The sequence below is a fragment of the Pseudorca crassidens genome, chromosome Y (genome assembly GCF_039906515.1).
Source record: "Pseudorca crassidens isolate mPseCra1 chromosome Y, mPseCra1.hap1, whole genome shotgun sequence".
NCBI classification, from domain to species: domain Eukaryota; kingdom Metazoa; phylum Chordata; class Mammalia; order Artiodactyla; family Delphinidae; genus Pseudorca; species Pseudorca crassidens.
Genome location: NC_090318.1, coordinates 7,332,371 through 7,347,816, shown reverse-complemented (window position 1 = coordinate 7,347,816; position 15,446 = coordinate 7,332,371). Strand labels below are relative to the sequence as shown.

Sequence of the window (15,446 nt, the reverse complement as noted above, 5' to 3'; positions counted from 1 at the left end):
GGCCAGCCCTCGGGTGAAAAGTAACGCTTAGGGACTCCTGAAACAAAGGCCTGCCAGCCACCGGCGTTCCTTAAGGCATGCGACGGTCTCCACGTGGCCACACTCCCTTAGAGGTTAAGATTTAAAATACACGGTGCAATTTATAAGTTTGCAAAATTTCTGTCTCGGCGGATACAGAGGTTTCTCAGAGCTCACCAATTAGGATCGCTGCCTGGGGCGGAAGCCTAAAGACAAGGACACGTACCTCCTTCCTGTTTTCTTTATTTTGGGCGCCTTGAGGGATGTATCCCACGGGAGTGGGCAGCCCATAAATGACCTGTGGGTACAAGCCACCTATTTTTTCTTCTTCTTTCCCTGTCCCGTCATCTTGGACCTCGTTAACAGTGATCATGGGGCCTGCCGGCGGGAGGTCTTTTCATCGGACGCTAGACAGATGGGCTTCAGGCCACCCTGCTGTAACATAACCCGCGCTGCTGCCTGCCCCGGCTTCCTGCGCAGCGCTGCAGCTGCATCTCGACTCTAGCGGGAGACGGCCTGTGCCGGGGCGGGGGGTGAGCCGCCCCCGCAGGGGCGGCATGGCTGCTCGGAGGGAAATGATTTTCAAAGGAGGAAGCACACACACGCACGCACACACGCACACGCACGTGCGCAGTGCGCACACACACTCTGAGCTCAGACCCTGAAGCCGTCTCCGAGTTGATATGCCGCGTGTCAAAGTGCCGGCAGGCTCCCTGGGTAAAGGTTCATGCTCTCCGACTCGTCTGCCGGACGCTTCAGGGCCATTACCTAACAGGGACCCTGCTGCAACCACCAAATAAGACGGCACTTGCTGTCTGTGCCGGGTGCCCTGTCAGTGACCGTGAGCTCCGAGTGTCAGGTCAGAGTTCGTCCGCGAGGCCGGAGGACGGCGCAGGGGCCTCCTTTTTGTGCCCGACAGCAATCACAGGTGGAACAAATGAGTCCTCAGAGTAGCACAACCTCCTAAAGCTGAGAGAATGCTGCGTCCAAGGATCTCAGTGAGAACAGAGCGCGAAGCCCTCCTGGCCACAGAACAAGCCAGTCCTAGACGCTGCCGCATACGCACCGCCCAGCAGGCAGGTCTGGAAGGGGTCTGCAGGACTTGCCCAGACTCAGACGAGGGAGAAGCTGCCGGAGCGCGAAGCTCTGGAGCCCCGCACTCACTTATCGCATGCGCTCCGTTCTCTTCCCCGTTCACCGTGGCCTCGCCGTTCTTTGGTGGGTTCTGCTGGGAAACGGCCGCCGGGGCCGTCGGGGCCGCCGGGGCCGCCGCCGCCGCCGTGGCCGCCACGCTGGCCTGCTGCTGCGCCAGCTTCTCCCGGAAGGCCTGCTGCCGCGTCTGCACCACGTCGGGCATCACCGCGTCAATCAGGGACAGCGACTCTATCGGGCGGCCGTCGAACACCGTGCCGTCCTGCGGACAGAGCCCAGGCACAGATGTCAGCTCCCAGCGAGACGGGTGCGCGTCGGGGACAGACACGCAGGATCCCGGGAGCCGCGGGGCCGCCGAGCAGGCGGGGCCGGACCGGGCGTCCTGAGCCAGGGCAAGGGATCCCAGAGCGCGCAGGCGGGTAGGGGCCGGCAAGAGCGAGCGTCCATGGAGGGCCCGGTGTGCCTGCTGCTGCCAGAGGGCACCCAGCACTCGGTAAATACCAACCTGCATCCGGATACTTCCTGTCATGACAACAGGGCTACCCCTGACGCGCTGTCCTCAACAGGGGGGCGATTCTACCCCCTCGGGGGACATGTGGTCAAGTCTGGAGGCATTTCTGGTTGTCATGACTGTGGAGGTGCTCCTGGCGTCTAGCGGGTGGAGACCAGGGACGCTACTCCACACCCCCCAGGGCCCAGGACGGCCCTGGAGCAAGGAATGATCTGGCCCCCAAGTGTCAAGAGTGCCGAGGGTGGGAAACCCCGCCCAGGCGCTCTGACAGGTGTGGAACTGCTCCCTTTTGATAGGACAGACGTCTCTTCGGAGACCGCAGGCCCAAATCAGACATTCCCGCACTGCTCACGACATGACTCCTAATGCATCTGTCCGTCTGATGTACTAAAACACACACGTCTGCTACCATCTGAAATGACTTCCTGGGATCAGCGCACAGACTAACACGGCCACGATACTCTAACAACAGCATCGTTTAGTTACAATTCCTGTTTTCCGAACTTCCCCGGAGTCTCTGGCTTCCGTGGATAATGAAAACATTTCCATACACACTTAGCAACGCAGGAGGGAGTTCCTTCCTTACAAAGCGCTCCAGATATCACTCACACGAAACTCAGAGCCTCTCAGTGTGTCTACGGGACGTGCAAACACGTTTTAGCCTGTTTTCTCATAAATCAGGAAGAACTGAAGGACCTAAGTTTCAGCAACACAGCGTGTGAATGAAACATCACCCCAGCTGACTACAGGTTACTACACAGTACTTGAAAATCAGGGAAACAATATAAAATAACAGAGAACACGGGGAAAAGGAGCCAGTCACCTCACAGCTGCCCGGGTTCCAGCCATGGAGGGGCCAGTGCTGACCAACTGGTCAGCCGGCTTCTACGTCACCTTCCTTCTTCGTATATTCAAGCCCCAAGTGGATGATGATTTTGCAAAAGGCTGTAACTGCCCAGGGTGACAAAAAACCTTCTAGTTTAAGCTCTAAAAGCACACTGTCTCACTTTTAACTACCCGAAACCTAAGTGACAAATGAGATGACCTTTCGTTCTCCTCTGGACACACTGGACTTTGAATTGCCGAGAGAGAGAGGTATGGGGGCCTCTCCGCGGATGAAAGACGTAGAAACTGGGGCAGGGGGCCGCAGGGGCAGGGGGAAGGGAAATCCAATCTCACTCAGCATCACACAATCTGAGAGCCGGTGGGGCCTCTGGGGTCCTGTAACCCTATCCCCACACTTGTTTGTTTTGTGGAAAGAGAGACGCGAGGGGGCCTCAAGTTGCTGGTGGAAGATCCCAGGCACCCAATGTAAGACAAGGAAAGAGGAGACTGCCCGTTGTTAGGCAAGAAAGAGCACAGGGTAGGCAGACACTCAGGTGTTTTTAAGGATGTGGGGTTTTGGAAAACAGCAGAGGAATACACGTGACAGAACACAAGACACATTCCTTCCGTAGTTTTAAAAGCTGAAGAGAAAGTGGAGCTAAATGCTATGCATGAGACAGGCTTGTGAGGCAGACGCAAGAGGCAAGAGATATGAGGACATATGTATATGTGTAACTGATTCGCTTTGTTATACAGCAGAAACTAACACACCATTGTAAAGCAATTATACTCCAATAAAGATGTTAAGAAAAGAAAAAAAAAAGACAGGCTTGTAAGGGTGAGAGCAGTTCAGAGGGAGAGGGGATGGAGGAAACTGGAAGGGTTCAGGAAGATCTTGGGCCCGAGGGTGGTGTGACCCGGGAAGGGGACACTTGGTGGTAAAGAGGGGCATGTGGGCAGTGGACGGCGTCAGCTGTGCAGGATGGACCGTGACAGGAGACGGGAAGTTGGGGCAGAGCAGCGTGCCAGACCGAGGTGGGAGAAACGAGGGCAGAAAGAAGGAGAGACGGCGGGAAGTGCGGTGAAAGTAAGAGGGGCTCAGACCGAGATGCAAGGGAGGCCTCGGACATCACAGGAGGCCCCGGGTATCTTCACAGTACGATCCCAAGAGCAAAACAGAACAGGGGAGACGGGCACTGTTTTCAACCAAAAGAGCCCATTTAAAAATTGGTATGAAGTTGGCCCAAGGACTCATCGTGCCCCAATCTATAAAGAGGGAGGGAACACTGTGCCCCAATCTATAAAGAGGGAGGGGACACAAACAAATTGGAGTGACTTAAATTTATAATTATGGATACAACTGCCCCCTTCCTCTGCAGCTCTTCAACGGGTAACAAGACCATCCCTTGGAATCCTCTCGAACACAACAGTCCTCATCTGTCCTCCGTGGTCTCTGGCTGTGCCCTCTGTCGGGTCCACACGAAGCACAGATTCTAGGCAAATGTTTCCCAGGATCCCTCTTCGACTGAACTGCTCAAAATATTCCGGGGGGGTGGGCGTTTTCTGTGCACGTGCAAGGCCCACACCTGTCCTGAAGCACCCCTGACCCTTGAACAACACAGGTCTGAACTGGCAAGGTCCACTATACGTGGATTTTTTTTTTTTTTCCCAACACATTTACTACTACGTTTACCATCCGCGGCTGGTAGAATCCGCGGATGTGGAATCTGCGGATACAGGAGGGCCAACTGTGGGACCCGAGCACTACGGGTTTTGGTACCTGCGGCAGGTCGTGGAACCAATCCCCGGTGCATACCCAGGGATGAGCGTATAAAGCAGCTGCGGATCTGCTGCGTGTTTTTCCCATTTGGCAACGTAGTGTGACGTCAGTCCACAGCTGGCGATGTGCGCATGGATATGGAAAACGACACAACCACCTAAAGGGCCTCGGAAGATTGCTCCTTGGGTACAACGGAAGCGCCACCCCCCACTGAAGAAAGTATTTAGCGCAAAGAGAGAAGGAACCCTAACCGACCGCGAGAGATGGCGGGGAACCGTGTGCTAAGGTGACGCGTCTTCCCAGCGCTCGCGCGATCCAGGGTGTGCGCGCGCACGATGCAGCGTGCGCGCGGCCTGGGCCCGCCCCGGGGGTGCACGTACCTCGTTGATGCTGATCTCGGCCTCCACATACTGCAGGCCCTTCTGCAGGATGGAGATGAGGGCAGCCGGCGGCACGAGAGTCCCATTGATGTTGGACTGGCTTATGTGGCTCTCGATACCGAACGTGAACGCCGAGTGCGAAAAACCTGCAGCAAGACAGGGAGGCCAGCGTTCCGTGAAGCCTGGACCAAGGGCGGAAGGCACAGCCACTGAGACCTAGAAGGCGGCACCGCTGATGTCAACGCGCTTAACAGCGGAAGGGACGTGGCCGGAGGATGCCCGGCCTGCGATGTGGGGTGTCGCGGGCAGGATGCGGCAGCGAGAGGGAGAGACGCAGAGCAAGGCAGGCCTCTGACTTGCGCGGGACGGGAAACAGCTGTAAAGGTAGAGCCCTTTCCGCGTTTTAAAAGCCAAACAGGCCCGTGTCGGCCCGGGTTCAAGGTTTCTGTTACAGCAGTCAGACCGCGGGGCTCTCGGCCTGGCTTGCAGGGCTCCTCCCAGAAGTTCAGGCTCACGTCTGCCTGCACCCTCCCTGCGGTGCTCACGGCACATGAATCTCACCACCAACTGCCCGAAGAAAAAGAGGCCGGTCCGGACTCAGTGGTGTGGCCTTGGGTCCTTTTACCGAAACACTGGGCGATCCCCTTGGCTAAGAGGTGCTGGGTTTCCCCCTTCCTCCCCTAGCACCCCTCAGCAAGTGCCTCCGTAGGAAGCCGCTGACAACACTGGGCAAGTGAGAGGGGCTCGCAGGTAAGGTGTGGATGGAGCTGCCTGGAGGCAAACGTCGGGAGCAAAGTCAGGACGGTGACTGCAGGTCGCAAACAATGCCTGTTTCAATAAAGGAGGGCACGGGGCAGGGCAGGGGGAGCTGCGGGGCCATGGGGGACAGGGCTGCGGGTCCGAGGCACAGGCTGCCTTTTGCTCTGTCAGACCCTCACCTGTGTGGGCCCCGGGCAGCCCACTCCCAAGGTGTCTCCGCCACGAGCGCCCTCCCATCACCCCTGGCTCATCCTACGTGCTGGCGGGTGGCTGGCGGGGGTCTCCCCGCCGCTCGAGCCACACTCACATTCATCAACCCCGCGGGCCCCCCGCCCTCCATCAGAGTCAACATCCTCAGTGCTTCTGCCTTTCGTTACCAAAACACAACCAGCCTCTGCAATGAACAAAACGCTCAGCAGATGGGAAGGTTCCCTCAGGCGAGAAGAGCTCTGTCTGCATCTGCGTCCCTTTCTCTCTCCAATCCCTGTTGCTCAGCCCACCTGCCGCTCATGGCCTCATTATTAAGAATATATAAAACAGACACTTGATACTTATTTCAGGAGTAGCACCGTAGCTGCTATTAACTTGTGTACATTTCTTTATGCACTGTAACCCCCTAAATTAGACTGTACAGGACAGCACCTCAGAGGCTCTCCCCGCACAGAGTCCCTCTGCTCTTACTCTCTGAAGGACATGAACAAACGCCCTTTGCAGTCAGCCTTCCCTTCTCCCTCTAACTTGTTTTCTCTCTCACTGCCCTCCGTTCCCCTACCCACTCCTGCCAGAACAGAACCACCCACCCCTGTGTTAACCAATGACTCTATCCCCCCGAGTCTCTGCCACCCTGTGGACGGTCTTAATCTCTAAGCTTTTATCACTCATTTTCCGGCAAGGGGTAGACTAGAAAAATCTGAGGTCAATGGATGGAGCAGGACCGAGTGGGTTCTTGGCCGGACTCCCCATCGCATGGGCTCATCCCTATATACTCTGGGCCACAATGGCTTCTCTCTCCTAAGAATTCTTCCTAGGTGACAGCCCCGTCCACCTGGCTCCTACCATCTCTTCCATTCGTGTCTCCACCAGCTGATGGGACAGGACACTGGACTGAGAGCCATTTGTTATCCTCCTGGTATCTTCACAAGGTCTAGTGCAGGACTACGCCCGCCGCGGCAGTAATAAAATAACACCCGCCAGCCATTACACGGTATACACTCTCTCAGTCAGGCATTGCTCCAAGGATTTCCTCCTAATTCCGTAACCCTCTGCAGTCATTCCCTCGTTCTCTTTTCTCCCTTTTACGGATCAGGTCCTGAGATCTCCCAAGGGTAACTGACACACCCCAGTCACTAGCTCCAAACTCAGGCAGTAGGACACCAATCGCAGCCCACCACACAACTCCACCTAGAAACTTCTACAGAGTGTTCCACCAGAGCACAGCTTTGACTGTGACCAGGGCTCCTGACAAATACATCTCAGTGACTGATGGAGCAGCCGTGGGAGAAAAGTCAAGCTTTTGGTGTATGTCTTAGTCCGTTACAGCTGCTATAACTAAACACCACACACTGGGTGGTGTCAGCAGCAGACATTTATTTCTCACAGTTCCGGAGGCTGAAGTCCAAGATCAAGGTACTGGCAAATTCAGTGTCTGGTGAGAACCCACTTCCTGGTCCACAGATGACTGTCTTTTCCCTGTAACCTCACAAGGTGGAAGGAGCAAGAGCGCTCCATGCGGCCTCTTAGAAGGGCACCAATCCCATTCACAAGGGCCCCATCCCCATGACCTAATCACCTCCTAAAGTCTCTGCCTCCAAATATCACACTGGGGATTATGCTTCAGCATATGTATTTGTGTGTCTGTGTGTGTGTGTGTGTGTGTGTTCGGAAGGGAAATACAAAATTCAGTCTACAGAAGTATTATTTCATTCATCTGCTCACCCACTCATTTATTCCCTCAAGTAACACAGGGCCATAAAAATGCTACTTTTTTTTGAATTTTATTTTACTGATTTTTTAATACAGCAGGTTCTTATTAGTTATCCATTTTATACATATTAGTGTATCCATGTCGGTCCCAATCTCCTAATTAATCACACCACCACCCCTGCCACTTTCCCCCCTTGAGGTCCATACATTTGTTCTCTACATCTGTGTCTCTATTTCTGCCATGCAAACCGGTTCATCTGTACCATTTTCTAGGTTCCACATATATGTGTTAATAATATAGGATATTTGTTAGCAATGCTACTTAAGTCACATGAAACACAGCAGATTCTGACTACCTTACCACCTTTAATCAACCTGGGCACTTTGTGTCCATTATCTCCATCTTCAGAGCAGCTGTTCAGAGTTGGTGTTTCTGTTTTACACATGAGAAGGACACATGCTGGAGAAATAAGATAACCTGTCCAAGGTCCATACATGTGATGAGAGGCTGAACTAGAATTTCAACTCTAGACTACGTGACTCCAAGGTTCACCTTTTTAACCTTACTTACTCTAAGACCCACGGGCACAGGAACCAAAATTCTTCAATTCTCCAGGTGAATGCCAAGTCCATTCCTAGCTGGACCACCAGCAGCCACAGATACAGTGCAGGCAACTTGAAAAGAACTGGGTGCAAACCCACTTCTGAGCCAAGACTTGAATACGTCCTTGGTTGCTCTCTTTATCTGGGTTGGGTGTATAGTTTGGTTGCATAACTTTCTTATCTCTCCCCGTGATACTGCTCTTCCAAGTAGATTCCATTTCTAGAACATGTTGATGACGATACTCAGTGAAGGACGGCTGAAAGAAGGGGATGGAGCACTGAAGACGAATGGGTGTGTGTGTGTGTGTGAGTCTGAGGCTTCTGCAAAGAGGAGGGCTGAAAGCCATCTGCTAGAAGGAATGTCCCCCCACTAAAGCAAAATGATGACTAAGGAGGATAAAGCTCTATAAGGGAACCATGACCTTGAACACTTGGGTCCGCTATTGGAGATGACAGTACATCATGACTGGAAGCTAGGTTATCTTCAAACCCTTGCTGTAATGTTCCATGTCACTGCTGAAGAGAGTCCTCCTATCTGTTTAAATTTACATTAGCTGCATTTCTTTGGACAGATCTATGTGTGGCCTCCAAATCAATGGTTGCTTTCAGTCCATTTGTTTTTGAGACTTTCTTCTTGATTTCTGGCCAACCAGATTTCATCAAGGCAAGTGGGAGGGCCAGGCAGACAAAGTGTCAGGAGTCCTGGGTTCCATCCTCGCTCAGCCACACAGGACCTGAGGGTCTGGGCCAGGCCACTTCACTGGGCTGGGCCTCCGTTTCCTCTACTACCACGCGGGGCTAAGGAGTACCTCAAGGAGCTGAAGGGAGAATCAGAGGCGAGAGCAGCAGGAACACAGAGACTTTTTCTAGTTTAAATTTATTTTTAATCGAAGTCTAGCTGATTTACAATGCTGTGTTAATTTGTGCTGTACAGCAAAGTGGTTCCATTATACATACACACATTCTTTTTCATATTCTCTCCCATTATGGTTTATCACAAGATTTTTAAAAAAAATTTTATTGATAGTTGACTTACAATGTTGTGTTAGTTTCTTCTGTACAGCAAAGTGACTCAGTTATGCATGTATATATTCCTTTCCATTGTGATCTGTCACAGAACATTAAATAGAGTTCCCTGTGCTATGCCTTGTTGTTTATCCATTCTACATATAATAGTTTGCATCTCCTAATCCCAAATTCCCACTCAATCCCTTCCCCACCCTCCACCTTGGCAACCACAAGTCTGTTCTCTATGTCTGTGAGTCTGTTTGTTTTGTAGATGGGTTCATTTGTGTCATATTTTAGATTCCACATAGAAGTGATATCATATGGTATTTGTCTTTCTCTGTCTGACTCACTTCATTTAGTATAATCAACTCTAGGTCCATCCATGTTGCTGCAAATGGCATTACTTCATTCTTTTTTATGGCTGGGTAGTAAGTAATCCATCGTATATATGTACCACATCTTCTTTAGCCCATTCATCTGTCGATGGACATTTACATGGTTTCCACAGATGCTTTTTTTTTTTTTTTTTTTTTTTTTGCGGTACGCGGGTCTCTCACTGTTGTGGCCTCTCCCGTTGCGGAGCACAGGCTCCGGACGCGCAGGCTCAGCGGCCATGGCTCACGGGCCCAGCCGCTCCGCGGCACGTGGGATCTTCCCGGACCGGGGCACGAACCCGTGTCCCCCACATCGGCAGGCGGACTCTGAACCACTGCGCCACCAGGGAAGCCCCCGCAGATGCTTTTTAATCTAGATAGAAGACCATGAACTAGTGGAAACATCCCTTTTCCATGTTGCCTTGTCCATGCAATGAGGACAACTGATGTCGTTAGGGTACTTCCCGGTTCTGGAATTCATTCACCGTGGAACAGGGGGACGTCCTCAGCCTCTGTCGGGGAGGCCTGCTTGAGCACTTCCTCTTAGGTCACGGTTACTGCCCTGTGCCAAGGTGCCGTGTAATGCGCCACCTTGGAAGACCGGCATCTCCAGGAAGGATGCCCCTGTGTTGGGGGTGGCCAGCCTCCATATGCCACCAGCAGCGCACCACCCCTCCCAACGAGGCTCCAGGGCTAATGAGCATATTCGTTTTCAGTCTGCCAGTGCTATGACTTGTGTGCCTTACGCCTCCTCAGCTGTCCCCCAGCTTTCAGTGCATCCCTTCTTCTCCCCAACAAGACACTGGGAGGAACAGAGAACCGGATGTCAGTGACAGAGGTGGAAATGCTCAGAGCTGCTCAATGGCAGGTGTGGAAGTTGGTAAACAGGGGCAGAATGCAGAGCTGGGTGGCACCTTGATGAAAGATTCCTGGGACGGCTCAGTGTGCGCGTCCTTGCTGTCCACTGCGCGGGCGGCCTGGAGCGGTCACTGAAGCCCGCAGACTTGCCTCCTGCTAAGCAAGAGTCATCCCCGATGAATCTCTCCTCAGGAAGGTTTCTCAGCTGTGGCATGACTGACATTTGGGCCAAACCATTCTTCGTTGGGCCGGGGAGCTGGAAGGGGCTGTCCTGTGCACTGTAGATGTTTAGCAGCATCCGGGGCGCTGTCCTGTGCACTGTAGATGTTTAGTCCTGTGCACTGTAGATGTTTAGCAGCATCCGGGGCGCTGTCCTGTGCACTGTAGATGTTTAGCAGCATCCCTGGTCTCTACAAACCATCCTTCGCTGGGCCGGGGAGCTGGAAGGGGCTGTCCTGTGCACTGTAGATGTTTAATCCTGTGCACTGTAGATGTTTAGCAGCATCCCTGGGCTCTACACGGTAGATTTTTTTTTTTTGGCTGCACCGTGCTGTATGCAGGATCTTAGTTCCCCAACCAGGGGACGGAACCTGCAGCCACGGAGGTGAAAGTGCCGATTCCTGACCACTGGACCGCCAGGGAAGTCCCTCTACACACTAGATGCTAGTAGCAAGCCTCCTCTCGGCCATGACAACCAAAAAGGTCTACAGATGTTGCCTAACTCACCCTAACCATGGCAGACAACCAATGGCCCAGAGGAAGCACACCCCCCAAAAGGACACAATCCACAGGTCTCGTCTACTCACACTTCTGCTGCGTTTATAAACACCGCGGGTGGACTGCTGCCGTCGAAAAGCGCGTGACAGAATTCAGATAACACACGGTAATGGCGGATAACCAGACGAAGTGAAGATACTTCCGAGGAGAAAAAAGGGTATCATCATGAGAAACTGGGAAAGGTTCAACACAAGCACTACGTTTTTTATAAAGCACAGTAAGACCTTCAAGAGTAACTAATCTGAAAAGATACCTGCACCCCGGTGTTCACTGCAGCACTATTCACAACAGCCAAGGCATGGAAGCAACCTAACTGTCCATCAGTAGATGAATGGATAAAGAAGATGCAGTGTGGACACAATGAGACACACTACTCAGCCATAAAAACTGAAATGATGCCATTGGTAGCAACATGGATGGCCCTAGAGATGATCACACTAAGGAAGTAAATCAGACAGAGACAAATACCGTATGATATCACTTGTGTGTGGAATCTAAAAAAACAGTACAAATGAACCTATTTACAAAACAGAAAGAGACTCACAGACAGAGAAAACAAACTTATGGCTACCAAAGGGGAAGATGGGGAGGGCTAAATTAGGAGTATGGGACTAATAGATACACACTACTATACATCACATAGATAACCAACAAGGATTTGCTGTAGAGCACAGGGAACTATAGTCAATATCTTGTAATAAATTATAATGGAATCGAATTTTTAAAAAGAATATAGATATATACATATCTATGTAGATATATATACATCTCTCTACACATATCACTTTGCTGTATACCTGAAACGAACACAATATTGTAAATCAACTATACTTCAATAAAAACAGTAAATTAAAAAAAAAAGATCTTGAAGAGTAAAATCCTTCCCATTTAGGGTGAAAGGTGCTACCATCTCATGAGAGAGGAAAACAGCAGGTGAGGGAAGGTGCTCCATCCAACTAGGCAATAAAAACAGATTTAAAACAAACTGAGTACATGCTTTGTTTAATGCAAAACCACTAAGCCACACCTCTTTCAGAAATGGCTTCCCAAACCATTCGAGTCGTGCAGTGAACCATCCTGCCCCATTAACGCTGGCCTGATTCATCAGCAAAACCTGCTAAATGATCACTCACGGCCCTTAGACACACTGCTTATTCGGCAGAGAAAAGCAGACACGGAATCCTTAGGCAGCTGTGCCGTTGGTTCTGCATCTTCAGCTGGAACAAATACCAAGGGCACCGATTTGAGGCACTAAAACGCAGAATCTTTATAAAGTACTTAATGGACTTTATACTTGGAATACTGACAGCTGTCCAAGGCCAATGGGCACGATACGAAAATTACTTAGATCAGGGATAGGCAAGCTGAGGCCCACGCTGCCTGTGCCTAGAAATAAAGTTTGACTGGAACACAGCCACGCACATGAGTTGATATATTGCCTACGGCTCCTTTCACACTATGATGGCAGAGCTGAGTAGCTACAACAGAGCTAGTACGGCCGACAAAGCCAAAGATATTTACCATCTACTCCTTTATAGGAAAAGCGTGCCAACTTGATTACTGTATATATACATATAGATAGATACACACACACACACACACACACGTAGATATATGTATGTATACATATAGACACACACACACACGTAGATATATGCATGTATACATATATGTGTACACACACACGGACCACACAAAAGCAGATGTCATGGCCTCCCATATGTGCTCGTTCATTTCTTTCTGCTGCGGACTGAATGTCTGTCTCCCCCAAATTCATATGTTGACACCCACCCTCCTAAAGTGATGGTATTAGGTGGCGGGGCCTCTGGAGGCGGTGAGGTCATGAGGGCAGAGTCCTCAGGAATGGGATTGGTCCTTATATCAACACGAGCAGAAACTCCCACAGTTATCTCTGTAGGAGTAAATATAACTTTCTTCCCAGAGCACTTTGCGGGGCTGTCAGGGGGTCCCACCGAACCTGCCGGCACCCAGGACTTCTCAGCCTCCAGACGGCGAGAAACAAGCGTGTGTGTTTATGTGCCACTCAGTCTGCAGTGCTTTGTTACAGCGGCCCAAAGGCACTAAGACTCTCCTCCTGCTCTGTCTGATTGACAGTGGCAACGACGGCAGCAGCCTAGCACCGACATTTACTCCGCGCTTCCTTTGTGTCCGGCAGCAGCATTCAGGCTTTCCAGGTGCTATGTGATGGGACACAGAACTACCACAGTAACCTGGCTGATGCCCCACAAGGAACCTAGGACTTACTCTCCTTCTCAAAAGCAGTGAGGAGCCTGCAGGCCTGGGAATAACCCTCGAGGCCTCTGATTCCCTGTGTTTTTTTTTTTTTTTTTTTTTTTTTTATTTATTTATTTTTGGCTGTGTTGGGTCTTCGTTTCCGTGCGAGGGCTTTCTCTAGTTGTGGTGAGCGGGGGCCACTCTTCATCGCGGTGCGTGGGCCTCTCACTGTCACGGCCTCTCTTGTTGCGGAGCACAGGCTCCAGACGCGCAGGCTCAGTAGTTGTGGCTCACGGGCCTAGTTGCTCCGCGGCATGTGGGATCCTCCCAGACCAGGGCTCGAACCCGTGTCCACTGCACAGGCAGGCAGATTCTCAACCACTGCGCCACCTGTTTTGAGCCTGGCCTTATCTCACTGCTTCTCCAGGCTGCTTTTGCTAGAAGCACACACCTGCCTTCCTGCAGGATGGCTCTGCTTGTACTCTGCTCTCTTGGTCCAGAACAGTGGTTCGTGCTTTTCAAGCGAGGGCCATTCCATCTGCCAGAGGAAGGTGCTGGGCAGTATCTGGAAACATCTTTGCTCATCGCCAGGGGCTGTGTATGTGTGTGCTGTCGGCTAGTAGGTAGAGACCAGGAGGCTGCTAAACACCTACCATGCACAGGACAGCTCTCCAAGCCAAAGAGTGATCCAGCCTCGAAGCCAGTGGGGTCAGGCTGAGCGACCCTGCCGCTCAATTCCCTCTCCCTTACTGCTGAGACCTCCCGGTCCCCAGGCCTGCGGCCGCGCATCCCTGCTCTTTGTCCTCGCGCTAGGGGACGGCTGCTCTCTGCTCCCGGCTCCCGCGGCAGCCTCCCCGTTCCTCCATCTTGCCGTGGTGCAGTGCGCAGCACCCTCTTTATCCCCATTTGTCTCCTAGCTCCTGAGAAGGCTGACGACGCTCCCTGAGGGCAGGAAGCCCATCGGGATTCACAGGTAACACAGAGCGCCTTCCTCAGTACAGCAGCTGGGGCTGCAGATGGACTGGTAGAATGGCTGAGAGACACCGGGGAAGCTGATGTAGACGAAGGGGGGTGAGAAACTGAATAAAACTGAGTCCTCATTGTTTTCAGAATGAAAGACTAGGAAGAAGTACAAGAATGAAGATTTAGGTGCAACGGCATAACAGAGGGAAAACAGCTTTTATTTTTTTATAACATCTTTATTGGAGTATAATTGCTTTACAACAGTGTGTTAATTTCTGCTGTATAACAAAGTGAATCAGCTATACATATACATATGTCCCCGTATCTCCTCCCTCTTGCGTCTCCCTCCCACCCTCCCTATCCCACCCCTCTAGGTGGCCACAAAGCAATGAGCTGATCTCCCTGTGCCATGCGGCTGCTTCCCACTAGCTATCTATTTTACATTTGGTAGTGTATATATGTCCATGCCACTCTCTCACTTCGTCCCAGCTTACCCTTCCCCGGCCCTGTGCCCTCAAGTCCATTCTCTACGTCTGCGTCTTTATTCCTGTCCTGCCCCTGGGTTCTTCAGAACCATGTTTTTTTCCTAGATTCCATATATACGTGTTAGCATACGGTATTTGTATTTCTCTTTCTGACTTACTTCACTCTGTATGACACTCTCTAGGCCCATCCACCTCACTACAAATAACTCAGTTTCGGGAAAGCAGCTTTTAGATGAAGATGTCATACAAGCAACAGTCTTAAAACACCAAAGAGGGCTCTTGGCCATATGTCTATTCCAGAATTAAAAACCCATCACGTTATTTGAGAATAATAATAGTTAATCATAAAAGTAATGATATTAAGTGCTTATTATGTGTATCAGCCCTTTTCATGAATTAGGTTAGCGAGTTGGCAACAACCTATGATTCAGTCTTAATAAATCCCTATTACAGATGGGGAAATTGAGTCACAGAGCAGTTAAAAGTGATTTCCCCGAGGGCACACAGCTAGCAAGTGGCCATCTGATCTCTGAGTCCATTCTCTTAACCCACACACCAGACACTACTAAAAGTTGTTTAGAAACCTCTGAATGATTCAAAATGGTATCCTTTTTAAAAAGAGGAAGAAAATCGTCTCTTCAGTTAATACCATTTATATTTCAAATTTCAACGAAATAAGTTGCAAACAAGGCCTACGTTGCAGAAACTAGACAGAATGCTTTCCAGGTTAAAGAGGCAAACAAAGATGAAGTGTATGAAAAAACTATATTGGGAACAAGAGACAGCAAAGTCAGA

General features: G+C 51.1%; 1 protein-coding gene across 8 annotated transcripts in view; it reads right to left on the bottom strand.

Annotated features, from left to right (window-relative positions):
• LOC137217792 (F-box-like/WD repeat-containing protein TBL1X) overlaps positions 1–15,446 on the bottom strand; it is a 230,092-nt gene that overhangs the window by 20,499 nt on the left and 194,147 nt on the right. For all 8 annotated transcript variants that reach the window (XM_067724736.1, XM_067724733.1, XM_067724737.1 and 5 more), the window contains 2 exons: positions 4,667–4,812; positions 1,183–1,432 (listed from right to left, as the gene is read on the bottom strand). In XM_067724736.1, the coding sequence (XP_067580837.1) occupies positions 1,183–1,432; positions 4,667–4,812 (396 nt within the window). The remainder of the gene's footprint in view (positions 1–1,182; positions 1,433–4,666; positions 4,813–15,446) is intronic.